Source organism: Sceloporus undulatus, chromosome 1 (genome assembly GCF_019175285.1).
Source record: "Sceloporus undulatus isolate JIND9_A2432 ecotype Alabama chromosome 1, SceUnd_v1.1, whole genome shotgun sequence".
Classification (NCBI taxonomy): Eukaryota; Metazoa; Chordata; class Lepidosauria; order Squamata; family Phrynosomatidae; genus Sceloporus; species Sceloporus undulatus.
The window spans coordinates 157,659,147-157,679,486 of NC_056522.1; the positions used below are offsets into that span (position 1 = coordinate 157,659,147).

At 41.2% G+C, this 20,340-nt stretch overlaps 2 protein-coding genes across 2 annotated transcripts in view; both read left to right on the forward strand.

Annotated features, from left to right (window-relative positions):
- Positions 1 to 3,103, forward strand: part of TLX3 (T cell leukemia homeobox 3) — a 14,975-nt gene extending 11,872 nt beyond the window's left edge. The window contains exon 3 of the mRNA XM_042465070.1: positions 2,854 to 3,103. Within this exon, the coding sequence (XP_042321004.1) occupies positions 2,854 to 3,064 (211 nt within the window). The 3' untranslated portion in view covers positions 3,065 to 3,103. The remainder of the gene's footprint in view (positions 1 to 2,853) is intronic.
- FGF18 (fibroblast growth factor 18) overlaps positions 1 to 20,340 on the forward strand; it is a 650,869-nt gene that overhangs the window by 391,378 nt on the left and 239,151 nt on the right. The gene's annotated exons all lie outside the window — the stretch shown is intronic.

The window sequence follows — 20,340 nt, forward strand, 5'->3', positions numbered from 1 at the left end:
TTTATTTGCCCTCTGCTTTTTGTAATAAAACAATCACTTTAACTGCCTTGGCTCATTGCTAAGGAATTCTGGGGGCTGTAGTTGTGTGAGACATGGAGTCTTCTCTGCCAGAGATAGCTAGCTCTGGGATCACAGTAAACTACAATTCCCAGGATTCCAAGGTGGATTGTTTCTGCAGTGTGTTTTGGTTCCTAGCCTCTTAAGTGAGAAATAGTTTATTAACTCGATGCATGCTTTTATGGCTTTGGCTGGGCTGCTGTGACAAGTCACACTCTCTCAGCCCCAGAGGATGGCCATGGCAAACCCCTTCTGAAGACATCTCAAGGGGCAGCTTTGCTGGCCATATAGCCATGTGCAAAATGATGTGCATTTTGGTTGTTCCTATAAAGGTATCACTGTTTGGTGGATTTTGGGTGATACTGTACCCCTCTGAAGAAACTGGCCCAGGGAGCCCTTTTTAGGGTCGCCCTCAGTTGGGACAGGCTTGAAGGCACACATCAAGTAAAACAAAACAAAACAAAACAAAATAAATAACCTAACATAAAATAAAATAATAAAATAAAATAAAATAAAGCAAAATAAATAACCCAACCTAAAATAAAATAAAGTAAAATAAAATAAAAATAATATAAAATAAAGTAAAATAAATTAAAAATAAAACAAAGTTAAGTAAAATAAATAAATAAAGTAATGTAAAGTAATGTGAAATGAAGTAAAATAAATAGCATAACATAAAGTAAAATAAAAATAATATAAAATAAGGTAAAATAAAATAATAGTAAAGTAAAGTAAAATAAAAAATGAAAAAATAAAATAAAGTAAAACAACAATAAAAATAAAAATAAAAATAAAATAAATAAAATAAAATAAAGTAAAATAAAATAAAAATAATATAAAATAAGGTAAAAAATAAAAGTCAACTCAAGTAAAATAAATAACATAAAATAAAGTAAAATAAAATAAAAATAATAAAATAAAGTAAAATAGTAATAAAAATAAAATAAAATATATAAAGTAAGGTACAGTAATGTGAAGTAAAGTAAAATAAATAACATAAAATAAAGTAAAATAAAAATTAATATAAAATAAAATAATGATAAAATAAAACAAAAGTCTCCTTGAAACTGGCGCAGACCTGGGGAAATTGGTTCCTATGGTACCAAATCGTGCTAATGAATGAGAGTTTGCTGTTGTTGTTGCTGTTGTTGTTGTTGTTGGCAAAAGGAGGAGAAGGGAACAGCAGAAGCCTGGCAGCAAATAGGGGAGGACTGTGTGTTGTTGTGTGTAGTGTGTATTTCCTCCTGGGACCATAGCCCAGGGCCATTCCTTTTGGGACCAGCGTCCACACTGCAGAAATAATCCGGATTGGCACCACTTTAACTGCCACGGCTCAATGCTATGGCATCCTGGAACAAGGATGGAGCAGCCCTCCTCTGCAGTTTCAGAGGATGCTGAGCCAGGAGGAGGATGGATGGGACCAAAGGGGTGCATCTGCACTGTAGAAATCATACACTTCCACACCGCTTTAACTGCCATGGCGCCATCCTACAGCATCCTGGGATTTGTAGTGTTTGTAAAGCTGGGGAAGCTAAGAGGTTTTTATTTAAGCAGGCATTTAATATATGTATAATCATGCCAGGCCTCTGTGTGTCTGTGTGTGTTTTGGTTGTGCCTTTTGTGTGGCTTTTATACTGCTTTTAGATGGTTTTAACTGTTTTGAATTTTTTAAACCTGTAAGCCGACTTGGGTTTCTTCTGGGAGAAAGGCGGTATACAAATGAAATTAGTGATGATGATAATAAATTATTATTATTATTATTATTATTATTATTATTATTATGATGCTTATTTTATACTGTTTTAATTAGATGGTTTTAACTGTTTTTAAATCCTTGCACTAAGCTTTAAACATGTTTTTGTCTTGTGAACCGCCTTGGGTCCCTTTCTGGGAGAAAGGCGGCATAATAATAATAATAATAATAATAATAATAAGTCCTTGGATTCCCAGGGAGAAGATCCAGTCCTTCGGTGTTGCGCGTGTGCAATGAAGGATGTTAACATTAGACAAATGTTAGTTAGTCAACTCCATCCAGAAACAGGGGAGATTCACTTTGTAGCAATCTGCTAGAATGGGTTTGAGGCAGCCTAGAATCGCCTTGGCCTTTTTAGCCGCTGCGCCACAGTGAGGGCTCATGTTGAGGCTGTGCTCCGCATTTTGCCTTGTCCTCTTTTGCGGTGAGGATATCTGGCCACTCTGCCTTATTGAGGCAGCCTAGAATCGCCTTGGCCTTTTTAGCTGCAGCATGAAAGGGAGGGCTCCTGTTGAAGCCATGGCCCTCATTTTGTCACGCCTTTGCAGTGAGGACAGCTAGTCAATTTAGTCTATTGAGGAATCATATATAGAATCATGGAACCATAGCTGCAGCATCACAGGGAGGGTTCATGTTGTAGCTGTGGTCCACATTTTGTGGCCCCTTGTCTTCCTTTGCAGTGATCTGGTCATTCTGCCCTATTGGGGTCACCTAGGATCGCCTTGGCCTTTTTAGCTGCAGCATCACAGGGAGGGCTCATGTTGTGACGCCTTGTCTTCCTTTGCGATGAGATATCTGGTCACTCTGCCCTATTGAGTCAGATCACTTTGGCCTTTTCAGCTGCAGCATCACAGGGAAGGCCCCTATTGAAACTACGGCCCACGTTTTGTGGTGCTTCTTCCTCCTTTGCAGTAAGGCTATCTGGTCACTCTGTCCTATTCGGGCGACCTGGAATCGCCTTGGCCTTTTTTGCCGCAGCATCACAGACCCCTGGACCTTTCGATTCTCTTTTGACCTCCTGTTCTTGCCTCCTTTCCTCATAGGAGGCAGACGGCAGAGGAGCGGGAGGCCGAGCGGCAACAGGCGAGCCGACTGATGCTGCAGCTCCAGCACGACGCCTTCCAGAAGTCCCTGAACGACTCCATCCAGCCAGACCCTCTCTGCCTCCACAACTCCTCGCTCTTCGCCCTCCAGAACCTCCAGCCCTGGGAAGAGGAGGCTGCCAAGATCCCCCCGGTCACCTCCCTGGTCTGAGAAGGAGGACGCCCTCCACTCCCTCTGCATGACCCCCAAGGAGGCCAGTGGGGCAGGACTTGGGTGGGGAGCCAGTGCCCGCCTTCCCTGCCCCCACCAATGCCCCAGCAATGGCTGCCAGGCTGGCACTGCCCACTCGCCTCCCCTCCAAGCCTCCCTGGACTTTTTGCCTCTTGAAAAGACTTCTTGCCAAGACTTCTAGGTGACCACAGGAACACCTTTTGGCCCCCATTTCCCTGGTTGTAAAAAAGAAAGACATGGACCATGGGGTGAGGAAGGGGACTAAAGATGGAGACAGACCACCCCTCCAAAAAACCAACCAACCAACCAACCAAATAACCAACCAACCAACCAACCAACCAACCAACCAACCTACTAACCAACCAACCAACCAACCAACCAACCAAATAACCAACCCACTAACCAAATAACCAACCAACTAACCAACCTACTAACCAACCAATCAACCATCCAACCAATTAACCAACCAACCAACTAACCAACTAACCAAATAACCAACCAACTAACTAACCAACTAACTAACCAACCAACCAGCTAACCAACCTACTAATCAACCAACCAACCAACCAACCAACTTACCCTTACCTGGTCCCTCTGGCAGGGCTTGGCTCCCTTCCTTTCTCCCCAATCACCATCCCAAACGCAAGTGGGGTGCCATGTTTTGGGGGTCCCTCTGGATGCCCTCAAGGGACCCTGACTCCTGTTGCACAGAGACTTCTGCCAGCCTTTCTGGCCACAGACCCAAATGCCAGCGTCCCTTTGCTCTCCTCCGGCTCCACCCTGATGGGAAGAAAACAAATGGGAGAGGCTTTGGGATGATGGTTGGTTTCTTCTTTGCCTCTCTAGGAAAGAAGTGTGAATAATGTATTTATGCACCAAGATGCCCAGCGCTGTTCATATGGAGAAAGAAAACCTCGATTATATATATATGTATGTGTGTGTGTGTGTGTGTGTGTGTGTGTGTGTGTGTGGCAAAGCTGAAGGGATATTTTAAACTGGTTCATCTAAAAGGTAGGGAGGGCATTTTTTGGCCCTTACCTGTCCAGCTTCCCCCCAAAAACATCATTAAGCAGAGGAAAGTATATTTATTATCTGGAGCTGAAAAGTCCTCTGCTTCCAGCTTTCTCTCCCCCCAAGGTCCCAAACGCACTGCGGAAATAATCCAGTTTGAGACTGCTTTAACTGTTCAGTGCTAGGGAATCCTGGGAATTTATAGTTAGAGCTCTCTAACAGAGAAGGTGAAATGTCTCACAAAAGTGCAGTTCCCAGGATTTCCTAGCATTGAGCCAGGCCAGTTAAAGCAATCTCAAACTGGCTTATCTATGCAGTGTGTTTTGGACTCAAGCAAAGCTAATGCCCCTAGTAATTTATTCGCCATGATAGGAAGGGTTGGTTTTTCAAGCAAAGGCAACCGTCTATATTTTAATTTAATTTAATTTTATTTATTTGGGTTTTCTTGTGGCAGGAAAGGGACCAAAGCATGGAGGATGGTGGTGGAGGGGGCTGAAAATGGGAGCGAAAGAGAAAGACATGGAATGGAAGCAGTCCCTCTCCGCCATGCTGCCAACCTGCGTGCCACCAAGGCCCTTCAAGGCCCACCACTGAGAGTAGAGAAAGCGCCTTATGTTTCATATAAGAAAAGTAAAATGCTAAGGAAGAGTTTGAGGTTGATCTAGGCCGTGTATAATACTTTGTACTTGCGCAAATGTGTAAATAAATGTTTTCTTTAAAAATGTGTCTGGTCTGAGCTGTGATTGAGAAAAGCCAGGCAGAGCATAGGGCAAGCTTAGGTCTGCACACTCTTCATTATTTGGCAGCATGCATCTGCACTTCAGAAACAAACCAGGTTTTTGTCACGACTTTAACTGCCTTGGCTCAATGCTATGGGATCCTGGGAGTTGTAGTTGGCTCTAGAGCTCTCTGACAGAGAAGGCTAAATGTCTCTCAAACATTCCCAGAATTTTCTAGCCAGGGCAGTTCAAGTGTGTGAAACTGTATTAATTCTTCAGTGTAGACGCAGCATTAGTGGCTTGAGTGCTGGACCAAGACTGTTAGAAACTGGGATTTTAACTCCATCTGGGCCACAAAAACCCACTACGGGCAACTTTGGGCAAATCACACTCTCTCAGCCTCAGGGGAAGGCAATGGCCAACCTATTCTGAGGCTGAAGAAGCCACACAGCTGTTAGCTATCTTATTTTTACACTGCAAAGAGGAGCTGATCCCAGAAGCTCTGATCTATCAATAGGACACTTGAAGATGACTGGGTTCCCCATCTTTGGAGCAGGAGGCGTGGATGAAGAAGGAACGCAGAAGAAGAAGAAGAGAAGGGGGCACAGGTATGTGGAAAAGGAAAGGAGGGAGAGGGGCAGAGAAGAGAGGAAGGTTGCAATTGTGGGGTGGAGGGAGAAAGAGAAAGAAATGGATACCGAGAGAGTACATAGGTGACAAGGAGAACAGAAGACCATACAAATTTATGTAAGTCATGTAGGTTGCAGTGAAAGGTGTGTCTCTGATGTGGAATCTGGCAGCTTATTTTGGGCCATGCCTGTTATAATACCCCTTTCTTACCATTAGGACAAGTATTTCCCATCCTCCTGCATCACTGTTGTGTGAAATGTGAAACCTATTGAATGTCTGCCTCTCACGGAGTGAAATTACAAGGAAGCTCTTAATAATCAGGAATCAAAGACATATAGCTTATCTGTTTCCTATACGCTCATCACGTCCGCCTTTCTGTTTTCTTTAAAATTGCTAGCCTGGGGAGGTTGAAGAATGGGGCAGGGGACATTTTTTAACAATGGTATTTTGAGTGGGACTACAACTCTGAGAGGAGAGCCAGCATGGCGTAGTGGTTTGGGTGTTGGACCATGACTCTGGAGACCAGGGTTCAAATGCCTACTAAGCTGTGAAGCAGATTTTGGGCAAGTCACACTCAGGGCCCGAACAGACAGGCCAAAATAAAGCTGCTATGCTTTAAAACCTGTTATGCCATTTTCTTCTCTTACATAAAAAAGGTACCATGTAACATGCAACTTAATGAGCAACAGAAAGATTTACTGCATTGTAATGTTTAATGATGCTGCAATGAATAATGATGCTGCAACGAGTAACTTTCCAAGCTGTGCCCAGTCCTTGCTAATGTCGCCACTTCTCCCTCTGCGGCACCTGACCTTCCACTGGAAAATGATATAAAAATGGTCTTGTTTCTCAGTCACTTGTAATTTGAACAATTCCCTGGTTGCCTGAACTCCAGGCCTCTTGTGATAAACTGCATTTATTTCACTTCATTGATCACTGGGTCTCTGCCATCAGATCCATCTCAGGCAGGATGCTTCTAACTGGATAAACAAACCTCTCTGAGCTCTGTAAAACCAATGCTGGAAAAAAAAATCCGCACAAACATGCTTTCTAACCTTTGCGTGATTGACATTGGATTGCTAGACTGAAAACTCCTACCCCTTGGATGGTTGTGCAGATGAAAGCATTTCCGCAGGTGTTGCTTGTCACACAGCCAGGTAACACTTGCTGAAATGTCCTCTTCTACACAGCTGTTAAAGATAGAAGACCTGTCTCTAGTATTTAATCTGGCAAACCTATCAGAGATATAAAGGCCTGAAGAGCAAACTGGGGCATATTCAGTTCTGGCCAGATGTCCTACTAGTTTCTTTGCTGTTGTATCTCTACCTTGAGAACTGTAAACTAGAGGTTCCCCCCCCCCCCCCCGTGTCTCATCAAACCACAGTTCCCAGGATTCTTAGGGGGAGCAGAGAGGAGCCCTAATGAGCATCAAAACCATATATGCTTTCAGCATCATTATGTCGTTAGAAAGCTAATACATCTTTTGTGTTTTATGGTCAAGTGGGGTAGGACATTGTACAGTACTTTGTTCCTCACTCCTGGGGATGACAGTGCCTTTTGAGGTCAAAAGAATAGCTACCTCCCATGTATTGGTTTGGATTCAGATATACTTTGGACTGGTGAAATGAACCAATTCAGTTACTGTCATTATTGGCTTACATGCACACATGCAATTTCTGAAGTGATTTGTTTCTTCATAACTCCATTCATATTAGTGTCCTGCTCTCTGTATCCTCTGCCTTCTTTGGGTGCACTTACACTGTAGAAATAATGCAGTTTGATGCCAGTTTAAGTGAATCACACCATCATAGGGTTGGAAGAGACCACAAAGTCCATTCAGTTCAAAGGAAGACCCAAAGAACTCTTGGCAGATGGCTATCCAGCCTATGTTTAAACACCTCCAAAGAAGAAAACCCCACCTTTGAGGAAGTTTGTTTCCTTATTAAACAGCTCTTACTGTCAGGAAGTTCTTCCTAATCTTGAGGTGGAATCTTGTTTCCTGTAGTTTGCACCTGGGTCCTAGTCTTTGGAGTAGCAGAAAACAAGCTTGCTTCATCCTCAATATGACACCCCTTAAAATATTTAGACATGATTATCATATCGCCTCTTAACCTTCTTTTATCCAGGCTAAGAATACCCAGTTTCTTATGTCCCTTCTCATAAGGCATGATTTCCAAACCTTTCACCATTTAGTCTGCTTTCCTCCGGCTTTGTTCTTGAATTTGGTGCCCAGAACTGGACATAGTATTCTAGGTGAGGTCTGACTAAGTCAGAATAGGGTGGTACTATTATTTCCCACAGTCAAGACACTACACTCCTATCAATGCAGCCAAGACCATATTGGCTTTTTAGCTGCAGCAGCACACTGGTGCTGTAGCTCCGTCTTATGAAGTCCTGGGATTTGTAGTTGCACAAGGTCTTTCCTTACCCTTCTCTGCCAAAGATTGATGGTGCCCCACCAAACTCCAAATCCCTGTATTTTGAAGGATGGAGCCATGACAGTTAAAGTGGTGTATAACTGCATTGTTTCTACAATGTAGATGCAGCCCTGGGCAAAGAGAGACAGATCTTACTATGAGACCTTACATGGGACTGCCCTATGAAACAATATAATCCCATACATCTTGGTCCAGAAGTAAGGCACACTATGTTCCATGCACCCAAACAGGTTTCCAGAGTGATACATAAGACATAAAAAGGCAACAAACTGTGAAATGATACACAATAAGTAAAAGAAATACAATCATTGCAGACACTCACAAAGAAAGAACTGGTTCAACCGAAAAGACTGCTGTATCAGGACCACTTGTAGGCCTGTTACAGACTGCCAAAATAAAGCTGCTTTGGGTCTCTTTGGAGGTATGCTATTTAAATGATGCATGGGTCCTAAGAGTCCGGAGATCGCGCCAAAGCCACACTCCAGTCCTAAGCACCGGAGTGCAGCTTTGGTGCAGCTTCCGGATTCTTAGGATGCATGCATCATTTAAACAGCATACCTCCAAAGAGACCCCAAGCAGCTTTATTTTGGGTGTCTGTAACAGGCCGTAGTTTCCTTAGAGAAGATGTCCCAAAGCTAGGGTGCCATTATAGAAACGTCCATCTTGTTTGCACATATAGAATGAACCTCTTCACAGATGGCACTTGGTGAAGTGCCTCATTTGAAGATCTCTTGCACAGATTGGTATGGATGTACTAGAACTGCTGGACAAGATAAGATAGAAATGTGATGGTCTCCTCACATTGATTAATTTCTTTTTAATTTGGTCTTATGCTAGCAGAAGCAGTCAAAAGTGGCTGGAGACATTTTGGGGGCATAAGGCAATTAGCACTCTTATTACATTACAGATGTAATAATAAACTCAAAAATTTGCTGCCTTTGAGAGATACCTCCACTTTGCTTCCTGAGATGCGCTGCCTAATTCATCAACCTGTTTAATGATCCAAAATGAACCTGAATCTTCCACAACTGTAATAGCCCTCTGATTAGAAGCTTCAAACATTACTTCATTTTTTAAAAACCATTAATAGTTGCTGGATGTGTTAATTTATTTTTAATTTTTATGTTGTTACTGATTTTTTTTTAAATGCCAATAACACATTGACAACAATGACAGAAGACATCTCACTGGTCAGTGTGTGTATATATATATGTATGTGTCTTCATGTCACCTGTCAACTTATAGCAACCCCATTAATTTCATAGGGTTTTCTCAGACAAAGAATGCTAAGGTGATTTTGCCTGTCCCTTCCTCTGAAATAGTTTACAGCACCTGATATTTGCTGGTGGTCTCCTATCCAAGTATTAGCCAGAGCTGATTCCAAGATCAGATGGGATCTGATGCCTTCTCTAGTCAGTAGTTGTTAATTGCTGTCAAGTTGTCTTTGACTTAAGGCAAGTCTATGAATGAGACACCTCCATGACACTCTGTTATCAACAGCCCTGCTCAGGTCCTGCAAGATGTCTTCCCTCTTTTCTCAGTGCCTCCTGTTTTACCTACTATTATTGTGTCTACTAATGTGTCATGTTATCTCTTGATATGGCCAAAGTACAATAGCCTTAGTTTGGTCATTTTGGCTTCTTAGAAGAAGTCAGGCTTTAATTGATCATTTTGGTAGTCCATAGTATCTGCAGAACTCTCCTCCAGCATCACATTTCAAATTAGTTGATTCTTTTCCTGTCAGCTTTCTTCAGTGTTCAGCTTTCACAACCATACCTTGAAATGGGAAATACTATAGCACTGATGATCCTGACTTTGGTATCCAATGATATATCTTTATGCTTGAGGATCTTACCTAGTTCCTTCATAACTGCCACCCCAAGTGCTAATTTTCTGATTCCATGACTACTATCTCTATTTAGATTTATGACTTAGCTGAAGTGTAGAAAGTCTCAAGGTCTTTACTGTCTACTTTCAAGTTACCGTATATAAATCATCTGTGGTCATTATTTCTGTTTTCTTAATGTTCAACTGTAATCCTGCTTTTGCACTTCCTTCCTTGACTTTCTTCAATAGTTAGTAGTCAGTCAGTAAACATGTCAAAGAATAAGGCAATAAGTTTTTGTAACAAATAATCTCATGTTTTTATCCGATGGATAACTGTGCCCTCCAGATGTTTTTTTTAAACTTACCCCTAGCATAGAAAATGGCGAGGGGTTGTGGACGTTACAGCACAAGAACATCTAGAGCAGTGGCTCCCAAACTTTGGTCCTCCAGAGGTTTTGGACTTCAGCTCCCAGAATTCCTGAGTGTTGGCCAAACTGGCTAGTGCTTCTGGGAGTTGAAGTCCAAAAACCTGTAAAACAAGATTAGGAATCACTAGAGGAACCACATATTTCCTATTCTGATTTGTCCATTGTCGTCTTTCCTCTAAGAAGCTCCAGAGGGCAAATATAGTCCCACCTTGAGTTTATCTTCATAAAAATGCTGTCAATTAGATTAGGTTGACTTTGAGTCTAGTGTGCCTGGCCTTAGGGCATGGGTTCTAACAGTTCTTAGCTTCACACCACTACAGTTTACTGCTGTTTTCATAACTTTTAAAAATACTATCACTGCTTCCACTTGCAAAGCTAGCTCTAGGCAGAGTGAGGCAACAACTCCAGGTTGCAGATGTGAATAGGAGGGTCAATCATGTTAGCTTGTCTCTCTGCCACTGAGTTCCCTGGCTTTCTTGGACAGTAGAGTGTGTGTGTGGTATACCCTCTTTTCCTATTTAAACTGGCCAGTTCTCATCAGATGTGATATGGGGGATGCTTTCCCATTAGCGTGTTCAAACAAGATTCAACTGGCAGTCTAGTCAGCATCTATATGTGGTGTGGAAAGGGATACAGTGGTGCCTCGGGATACGAAATGATCGCGTTACGAAATTTCCGGGATACGAAAAAGTCGGATTGGCAAAAACTGTTTCGGGTTACGAAATATTTTTCGGGTTACGAAATTCATTTCGGCGCGAAATTCAAATGCTGCTATAGGCTTTCCAGTGCTAACGGAGTATTTCGGGTTACGAAATTTTCGGGTTACGAAAGGAATGGCGGAACGAATTAATTTCGTATCCCGAGGCACCACTGTACAGTATTTTCTCCTTGCTTTGGCCAGCAAAATATCTTGGGGCAATCCTGTCAGCTTGAGATCTATCATCTGTCTCACAGTAAACCCATCTCACAGCTTTATAAATGCTGGTTGGCATCCTTTTTAAAGTTAATCCTGGCTAGCTAGTAGTGCAGGATGATGCGCTAGTGGTTCATTAATGAGAAATAATGACAAAGATATGCTTTTCCAGAATGAGACCCCCTCCCCTCTGCAGCCAGTGATCTGCAGAGGGAAAAGAAGAATTTATGAGAGTGAGGAGTAAACCTCCTCTGCAGAAATCTTGTGAAGGAAACCCAATGATAGGGTTTAGGGTCACCATAAGTCAGAGATGACTTGAAGGCACACAACACGTATGCACACACAGTTGACATTATAGCCTGGAAAAAGAAGCTATAAGGCCCAGATTCTTCCCTGCATGCAAGATGGCTGGGACATTCTAGGAATTGCACCCCTCCAAATCACACTTTTATAAGGGGCCTGCTCACAATGGCTGGGAATCTAAAACAGATGATTTAGTGTCTCTACTGTCTGTTTTATAGGGAAAAAATTGCTTCCTCCTCTCTTTGCTTGCATCTTGGAAAATAAAACAAATATTGCAAGGACACCATCAATCTTTACAAGAAACATAAGTATTAACCTCTACAAGGGAAACATAACAAAGAAATGCTGTTTGGCAATAAGGCTGTGAGAACACAGTCCTATGGATGTCAAACCAGATGTAAGCCCCACTGAATTCCAATGGGCCTTGCTCCCACATGCCTATAGGACTGCATATAAAGCATTTAGTACCTTCAGCACAGATTGCCATTTCACCACTGTACTGGTGTCTCTAATACAAGGTAGGGAAAGTGTGGCTCTCCAGCTGATACTAAACTCACACTCCCATCATCCTTAACTATTGCTCATGCTGGTTGGGCCTAATGGGAGCTGGAAGTCCAACATCATCTGGAGGGCAAAATGTTCCTCACCCTTACTCCAGCAACATGAGCATAAGAGTATGGACCCTATTGCATGGGGTTAAAACCCTGGCTTATCTTTCCTGAATCCAGTCCTAATTCAGGAGGCAGCTGAGTGTTATCACAAACAAATCGCTGCCAAATCATTGCCCAGGTCCATCGTGGATACAGCCCATGTCCTGTAAGCTGCTTTGGTGGTCACTTTTAGAATTTAAAGCTTCTGATTTCTAAAAATGGCCATGGAAGTGGCTTACAGGACCCAGGCTGCTTCCGAGGTGGATTCAGCAGCAATTTCTTTGCAATAACACCCGGCTGAATTCTGAATTAGGACTGAATTAGGGAAAGATAAGCCGGGGGTTTAACCCTACGTGATAGGGGTCCTATGTTTATGCTGAATATGTTTAAGCAGAAGTAAGCACTATTATATTTAGGGGGGCTGACACCCTAGGGTTCAACAGTTGTGAAAATCCTTTCCTAAATCAGACCCATCTCAACCCCAGTTACAGTCTCTCAGTTTTGTGCCACTGACACTTCCATTATGATCTCCAGCGGAACTGCCAAGAGTGTGGATCTCTAGATTTTCCTGGAATTGGACTCCATTTCCCATCACTCTTAGCCAATTTGGCTGATGGTGTGGGATGATAGAATTTATAGCTCAGCAACATTTGGAGGTCCACCCTTGGTTACAGTCAACAATCCTTAAATATCAATAAGGAAATTCCATAAAAGAGGGGTGGTGAAAATGTAGTCTTCCTGATGTTATAGGATAGCTACTCACAGCATTCCTTACTTTTGTTGTGTGGGCTTAGGTTGGTGGGAACTGTAGTCCAATAATACATATTTGCGCTCAGTAAAGGGTCCTCCTTTAATCTAACTTTACCTTCTCATTGCATTCTTTCTTATTATTACAGGGAGAGCGAAGTGCTGAAAAGTGGTAACTACTTCACATTTCTTTGACCAGTAAGAGGTTCTGAGGTAGCACTGATAATTTCTTTGGATGAGAAAGCACAACTGTTTTATGTTTTTATATTTAGATATTTATTTTTCAAAATAGTTGTTGTTTATTTTATTAGGTTAAAGAACAAACAAGATACTCATGGCAGGTATATACAGGCAAATCTTACAGACAATTCCTAAGTGGGTGGACAAGAACTGAGTTCCTTTCCCAAGGTCCAAAGAGGCACCAGCACCATTCTATGAAGTCGATTAGTGTACTACATAACCATCCAATTTATTTCGTTAACAGGTCACTCCAGAATTTTTAATGATGTAACTATATTGCACAAACATTCATCCTTTCTCAAATAATCCGTAAAGGAAAACCATTTTCCTGAAAAGAAATACCATATTTTTGTTCCTCCTTCAGATATCTAATGTTCACTATGAGTTTCTTGTTCAGTACCAACTCAGGAATTCCTTGCATCCAGAGATGTGTATCCAAGTTTGTGTGTGTTTCCAGTTTTGTGGGATTTGCTTATGTGCTACCAATCAAAATTGTGAGATGAAATATTTATTCTGCAGCTGTGCAGTTTTGTTCATAAAGAAAATAAGCAAAGTTCACTTTCTCCTGTAATTTTTTCTATAATGTTTATTATCTTGTTCCAAAAGGATGTAATTCTAGAGCATTCTAGCCACATACGAACTAACCTAACTCTCTCTCCACACACCCTGTAGCTACTGGATTGTATATTGTGACAATAAAGATATAGAGGAAGTGTAACGCTAGCTATAAATTGTTCTGTAGCAGAAATAGGTCTAAAAGGTGGACTTGACCACAATCTCTTCCATACATCTTTGGGTATTTCTATCCCTAGATCATTTTCCCACAAAGATTTGACTACTTTCTTGTGATTGTTATCTTCTGCCACCAAAATGTCATAAGTTACTGATATTAGATTTTGCATTTCCACAAAGAAGCTCAAAATCAGTTATTGATTGGGGAAGTCCCTGTGTCTTTAACCAAGATTTAGCAATACTTCTTAACTTCAAAATGCACATTCAGTTTGCATTACTTACTGATAACATTTTATTAAGTTGATCTTGCAATTTGATCTCAACTCTATTAAATAAATCACTGATTCTAATAGAATTGTTTACTGTTTTCTGATTTTTATTTACACGATGAAGCTTATTATCAAACTCCTCCCTTGGATAAATTAGTCTAATGGAAGAATCTATGAGCCATAGATAATTTGGCACATTTTCTCGAGAAACTAATGAAATCCCTTTTAAATGGATTTTAGCTGTACTTTGAATCATTTGAGGGTGAAAAAGAGTCTACTGTTAACATAAGCAGGTGGTTGGTATAACAAGTACCTTCTTCCATATCATCCCAATATGTTGAGCCATCATTCCTTATTTGTTGGATGGCTTGTTTAATTTGGCAAGCAGCAAAATATCTGTCCAGATTGGGTATCACTAGTCCTCCCAGAGGCAGGTAAGTTTCTAATGCAAGGTGGAAATCTACGTCTTTTGCCTTGCAAAATGAATTTTTCAAACATTCTTTACTAGTGAGAATATAATGGAACACAAAGAGCAATTTAGGCAAGACATATGTTTTCATCATCACTACCACAGTGTGTCCCAATAGAGATACATATATTTTTCACTATTCCTTCATTTTGGTTTTGATCCAGTTCACTACTGGTGTATAGTTCTGATATATAAATTGCTCTATATTTTTGGAGATTTGGACTCCCAAGTAGTGAAAACCAGAATGATACAAAATTAGACTGAGTTTATTCTGAAGTGCTTGCTGCCCTGAAAGTGGAGTATTTATATACATTATTCTAGGTTTTTTAAAAAAATAATTAAATCTTCGATCCTGTAAAGGAGGAAAACCTGTCTAAGATTGTTCCAATACTTTGATGACTTCTCATGGATTTTGAAAAAAGGTTATTAAAAAAAATCTGAATAAAGGTTCAACATATGTTCCTTACCATAGAACTGTGTCCCCTTTATCTTCCCAGATGATCTTATACATTCTGCCAATGGCTTCATTGCTATAGTAAACAGCAGGGGTGACAGAGGGCAACCCTGCCTTGTACCTTACTCAGGTTTGATGGCACTAGAATCAAACTCTGCCTTGTACCTTTCTCAGGTTTGATGGCACTAGAATGGACATAAGCTTTCGACCCACTGTATATATTTTGTAGCAGTTGTACAAAGAGAGTTTTGGAACCCATTCTTCCTAGGTGGCCAACAAAATATGGCCTCTCCACTTAAGGACATCCAAAGAGAGGATAGTTATTGTTTTGCCTGATAGATGATAGCCATAAAATGACATTAAGAGCTCTCTTAATTGCATCTGAAAGCTGTCTGTTTGGAATGAAATTAGTTTGATCAAAGTGTAAAGTACTGGCAAGAATTGTCACAAAGATTTCTGATTCAACAATGTCACAGGTCAGTAGGCTTCACCACAGTAGAGGTTTATTCCTCAGTAGGAGGCCACCACCACAGCAGCAAATGAGAAGGGTCCCTGACTATTACTTGCCTTGGGGTTTTTGGCAGCCCCCCCTGGCAATTCTCTGCCAGCCCCACTCCACACTGGGTAACACTGTAATACCAGGCCTGGGGATGCCACTGGTTTTGTGTTACATCTTAGAGGAGAAACACCTTTGATCCCTTGAATTCCAAATTTCACATATTGCTTAAAACTCTCAGAACTAGAGATTTTAAAAATTAAGCTGTTAAACATCCGAATATCCTGTTGAATGTTATGACCATGAACTATAGGACTTGCTGTCCTATGCATACAAAGTTCACAGGAGTTAATGGGAAATTCAGTCTTAATTCCCTGCCTTCATTAGATCTCCTTCCTCATCCGAATCCAGGATCCTTCTCATTCTGAGGTTATTTTTTTATTTTATTCTGATTTTTATGCTTTTGTGTCTTATTCTGGAGATCCATTGTGATGATATGCAAATCTTGTATTTTTATATGATTTGATATTCTCAATTGAAATACATTGTTCGTTGTATCCTCCGGGCTGGAGATTTTGGTAGTTAAAAGGTAATTTTTGATCTAGGGGCTCCAAAGTCAACCGCCAATCTTCCTGCAGTTCACTCTGAATTTGTCTAATGATTATGTTTAGTCGGGATTCTGGGATAGGGTTACTATGTACTTTTTCTTCCCTTGATCCCTTATATGTGCTCAGAGCTATTTTGGAGGATTTCAAGGCAGGGATACCCTTGGTTCTGTCTGGCCATTTTTTATTGCTTCATACTAAACTCAGCATTCTCTAAGCAGTTAACAATCTGTAAGCCAGGTGCCCCCCAACAAGCTGGGTACTCATTTTACTAACCTACAAAAGGATGGAAAGCTAAATCAACCTGGAGCCCCCTGGAATCGAACTCACAACGTTGTGGCTGCAGGACCAGCATTTAACCATTGTGCGAACAGGACTCCTTAATGGATTAATGGGTGGGATGGCCTGTACTGGGATGGAAATGTCTGGGTAGAAGGGATACAAGGTGCTAGGTGTGAATGGTTCCTAACCTTCCTCTCAGAGGGCTAAGTCTCCTGGACCTCTCTGTAGGGGGAAACAATGGCTCTTCCTAAACAACATTAAGCAATCCCTCACATCCACAACCATGGCATTTTGATACTGCTTGATCTACCATGGCTGTATTATGTGATATCTTGGGATTTGCAATATGGTGAGGGACTAGAATTGATCAGCAGAAAATTCTAAATACTTCTGGCCTCTTAAGATGCCTGTGTCATTTAAACAGCATACCTCCAAAGTGACTCGAAGCAGCTTTATTTTGGCCTGTCTCTTTGGGCCCTTTGTTTACATTAACCCATTAAGGAGTTCTTCGTTCCTGTTGAAATTGTCCAGGTGTTTGTGGATTTCAATGGCTTCCCTGTGCATTCTGACCTGATAGTTGTTGGAGTCTTTTCAAACAGCATTTTATGCTCAAGATGTTTTATAACATGTTCTGCTACTGCTGATTTTTCTGGCTGACCCAGTCTGCAGTGTCTCTTGTGTTCCTTGATTCGTGTTTGAACACTGCACTTGGTGGTTCCTATGTAGGTTAACTAAAACTCCCAGTAGTCTCAGATAGGATATCTAACAATGTGGGTGGGAGGAACTGCTGCTCAGCAACATCTGGAGGGCTGCATGATTCCCACCCGTGGCACAGAGTGTAAGTTAAATGTGGCAGTAGTTCTGAGAGCAGTTTTGTTCTCTTAGTCAAATCAGAGACAGGATTTTCCAGGATGGCTCAAAGTAGTCTTGAACCCCACTGTCTTATAACTGAGAAAGTAAGGGCTAGTAAAAATTGTCTCTAAAAGCAAATGTTTGTAATGGTCTACTTTGAATGCAGGTTTAAAATCATGCTTTTTGAAAGCACTGTTCTTCTTAACAATATATGTACTGCCATGTTTATTTCAGCATGCAACACCATGATTATGCCATCAAGACAACATAGAGCCTCCTCTCCAAATATACGATTGATGTATCTCTGTTTACAGTCTACATTTTGATACTATTGGAAAGGGTGTACTGGAGCCAGGGCCTGTAGGGTCAAAGTGGTGGGACTCTTTCATTAGCGGCAATGGGGACATCATCTGGAAAACTACCTCCCCATCCTGGCTATCTTGTTTCCTCTGAGCTTATTTGCAATATACACAGTCATGTGAGAGGGGGCAAAGAGATGATTTTCCTACCCACAAAATACTATTATTTTGTGATGATATGGTTTTGAAGATGCAATTAAGACCCAATAACTTTACAAAAGACAAGCTCCAGGTGAAGATGAAGATTGCTAGAACTGCTTTGTTGATATGGACCTGTGCAGCTGCCTGTAGTTTTGGACTCTGTGGGATGTAGCTATAGGGGCTGTGAAGCTGACTGGCTGCACATCAGATTTACCACCACATCACTAGCTATGTGTTATAAGGTAATGCATACCAATAAAAGCTCTATAGGAGATGGTTTTTCTAAATGGATCTGAAAATCAATTGGTTATTAGGTCTCCTTACTCTTCTTCACTTTGCAATGAAAGTCCAATACCGTTAAATATGAAAGCAGGGACTTCAGTGCAGGAAAGTGTGTTGCTCGGCTGCAACATGATTTAATTTATTTATGACCGGCATAAATAATACTGAAATTTACACCCTGTATGCAAATAAACACATTGCATATCTCCACCACTATCAACTCTGGGGGACAATTATTTATAAATATGGGCTATGACTATGCAATATATAAACCACCATTATGTTGTTTAAATATGTTGATTGTCCTGCTTCGCGGCACATTCTTTATATATCCCCATGAGAGTTCCAAGCATGGATGTTGTTGGACAGTATGCCCTATGAGTCTGAACCAGCCGGTGGCCAGAGATTCTGGGAACTGCAGTTCACCAATATTTGGAGATCACAGGTCACCCACTCCTGCAGTGATATCACTAGGGCATGTGGGGTGTGTGGTTCGCATCAAGTGACACCCTAACAAGGGGTGCAGGGACGTAGCCAAGGGGGGGGGGTTCTTGGGGTCCGGACCCCCCTTTCCATTAGAAAAACGAATGGTGTGTGCTGCTGCACCGCCGCACCCAAGCCCCATTATAATGGTGGCACTTAGTCTGGACCCCCCCTTCCTAAAATCCTGGCTACGTCCCTGAGGGGTGACACCACTGCTTCTCAAATACCTGCCTTTTGGTAGACACAGGCTGTGGCCTTCACCTGTATCCCATTAAAATGCTGGAGAGATGGTGTGAGTAGGGGATGGCTCAGTGATAAGAGGAAGGAAAGGCCCCAGGTTATTTTCTAAATTAAAATTTCAAATTTCATTTTTTTAAAAAAAGTTTTTAAAATATTTTTTTAATTTTTTAAAAATAATTTTCTTTAAAAAACATCACATTTTACCAAATTTTCACTTGAAGCACATGAAACTGTATCTATGTAAATGCATCTATGCTGTGCGTATGATATTGTAATTTAAAAGTATAATTTTAATTGTGCTAGTCACAACTATTACCATTACGTTCAGTGACAGATGGGAATTACATGAGTAACATTAGCACAAAAAACATTACTAAGGATTCTGTATGGTGTGTTATAGGAGGAGGTCATTAGGGAGGTGACACTATGAGTTACCACACCGGGTGACACCAACTCTAGTGATGCCACACTGGGTGACACCAACCCTAGTGACTCTCCTTGCCCACAGAAGTATTCACAACCATGAGTACTAGAAAGTATAATCAGTTTTTACTTGTTTGTTTTTACAATAAAACTCAGATTTTGAAGTTTGTAAGGGAAGTAGTCAATTTAGCACCAGAGAATAGATATCATGATTCATACTACCTTCACCTCCATTCCGATAAAACATGTAGAAGAGTCACTTTGTCATCTTGTACTAATGATCTAATCTATATCTTTCCTTCTCAGACATAGAATGATGCACATCTTTCACTGCTGCATCCCTTAATTCTGATGGTCTGTCTGTTCTCAGGCAAATTTCACATCCCCTGAAGTGTCCATCTAGCTAGACACAGTATTGTAACACTTAGCATTATCCTTACTATACTTGGTATCATTGGACTTTTGTATGTCTCAGTGTTATTCTGCTCTGAAGTGATTAGACAGCAGACAAAAGATGATTCTCCATTGGCCAGACATTTAGTCACAGCTGCCAGTGAAGGGTCAAGGCAAGCCATGTAACATCTTCCAAGGGGCTAACCGGAAGGTCCTGGGATATCATAGGGAACCAGCATTTGCCAAGGCATGCAGCTATTAGGTAACTTGAGGTAGAATCCTCAGGTTGTCCTGAACGTCAGACTCCTTTTGATTGATCCGATTCATTTCGCAGCCATTGTATGCTGGCATGTGCCACATCCAATCCATTAGTTGTGTGCATTCAAAATGCACTTAAGTTTTTATTGCTTCTAGTTCTGTGTCATCAGCAAAGAAAGGTAAAGTTGATCTTCATCTAAATCACTGTCATGGATTATTGCGATTGATTACAACAAGCAAAGAGAGCTTTTTCAAGTTTAAAAGTTATGCTCCTTTTATTTCCCCAAGTAGTAATCTGTGCTGTTTAAGTTATTGCACAAGGGCTGCGTTAGAAAATACGGTGTATATTACATTTCTTGTTCAAAACATTTCTTTTACTGTTAACTTCTTTCCCCAACCTCTCCCACAATGCTGTATGTTGTTCTACTTTTGTTTTGTTTTTTCACTCTCTCCTTTTGCCTCATACGAAAGATGTTGAAAAGCTGGGATGGCTAGTAGTTTTCATATCAGTAGGTGGTTTTATATGGGGGACAGGATAGGGTCCAGCATCTTGCACAACTCAGACTGGAGTTCAGATTAAAACCTGGAGTAAAGTCACTGCTCCATTGACA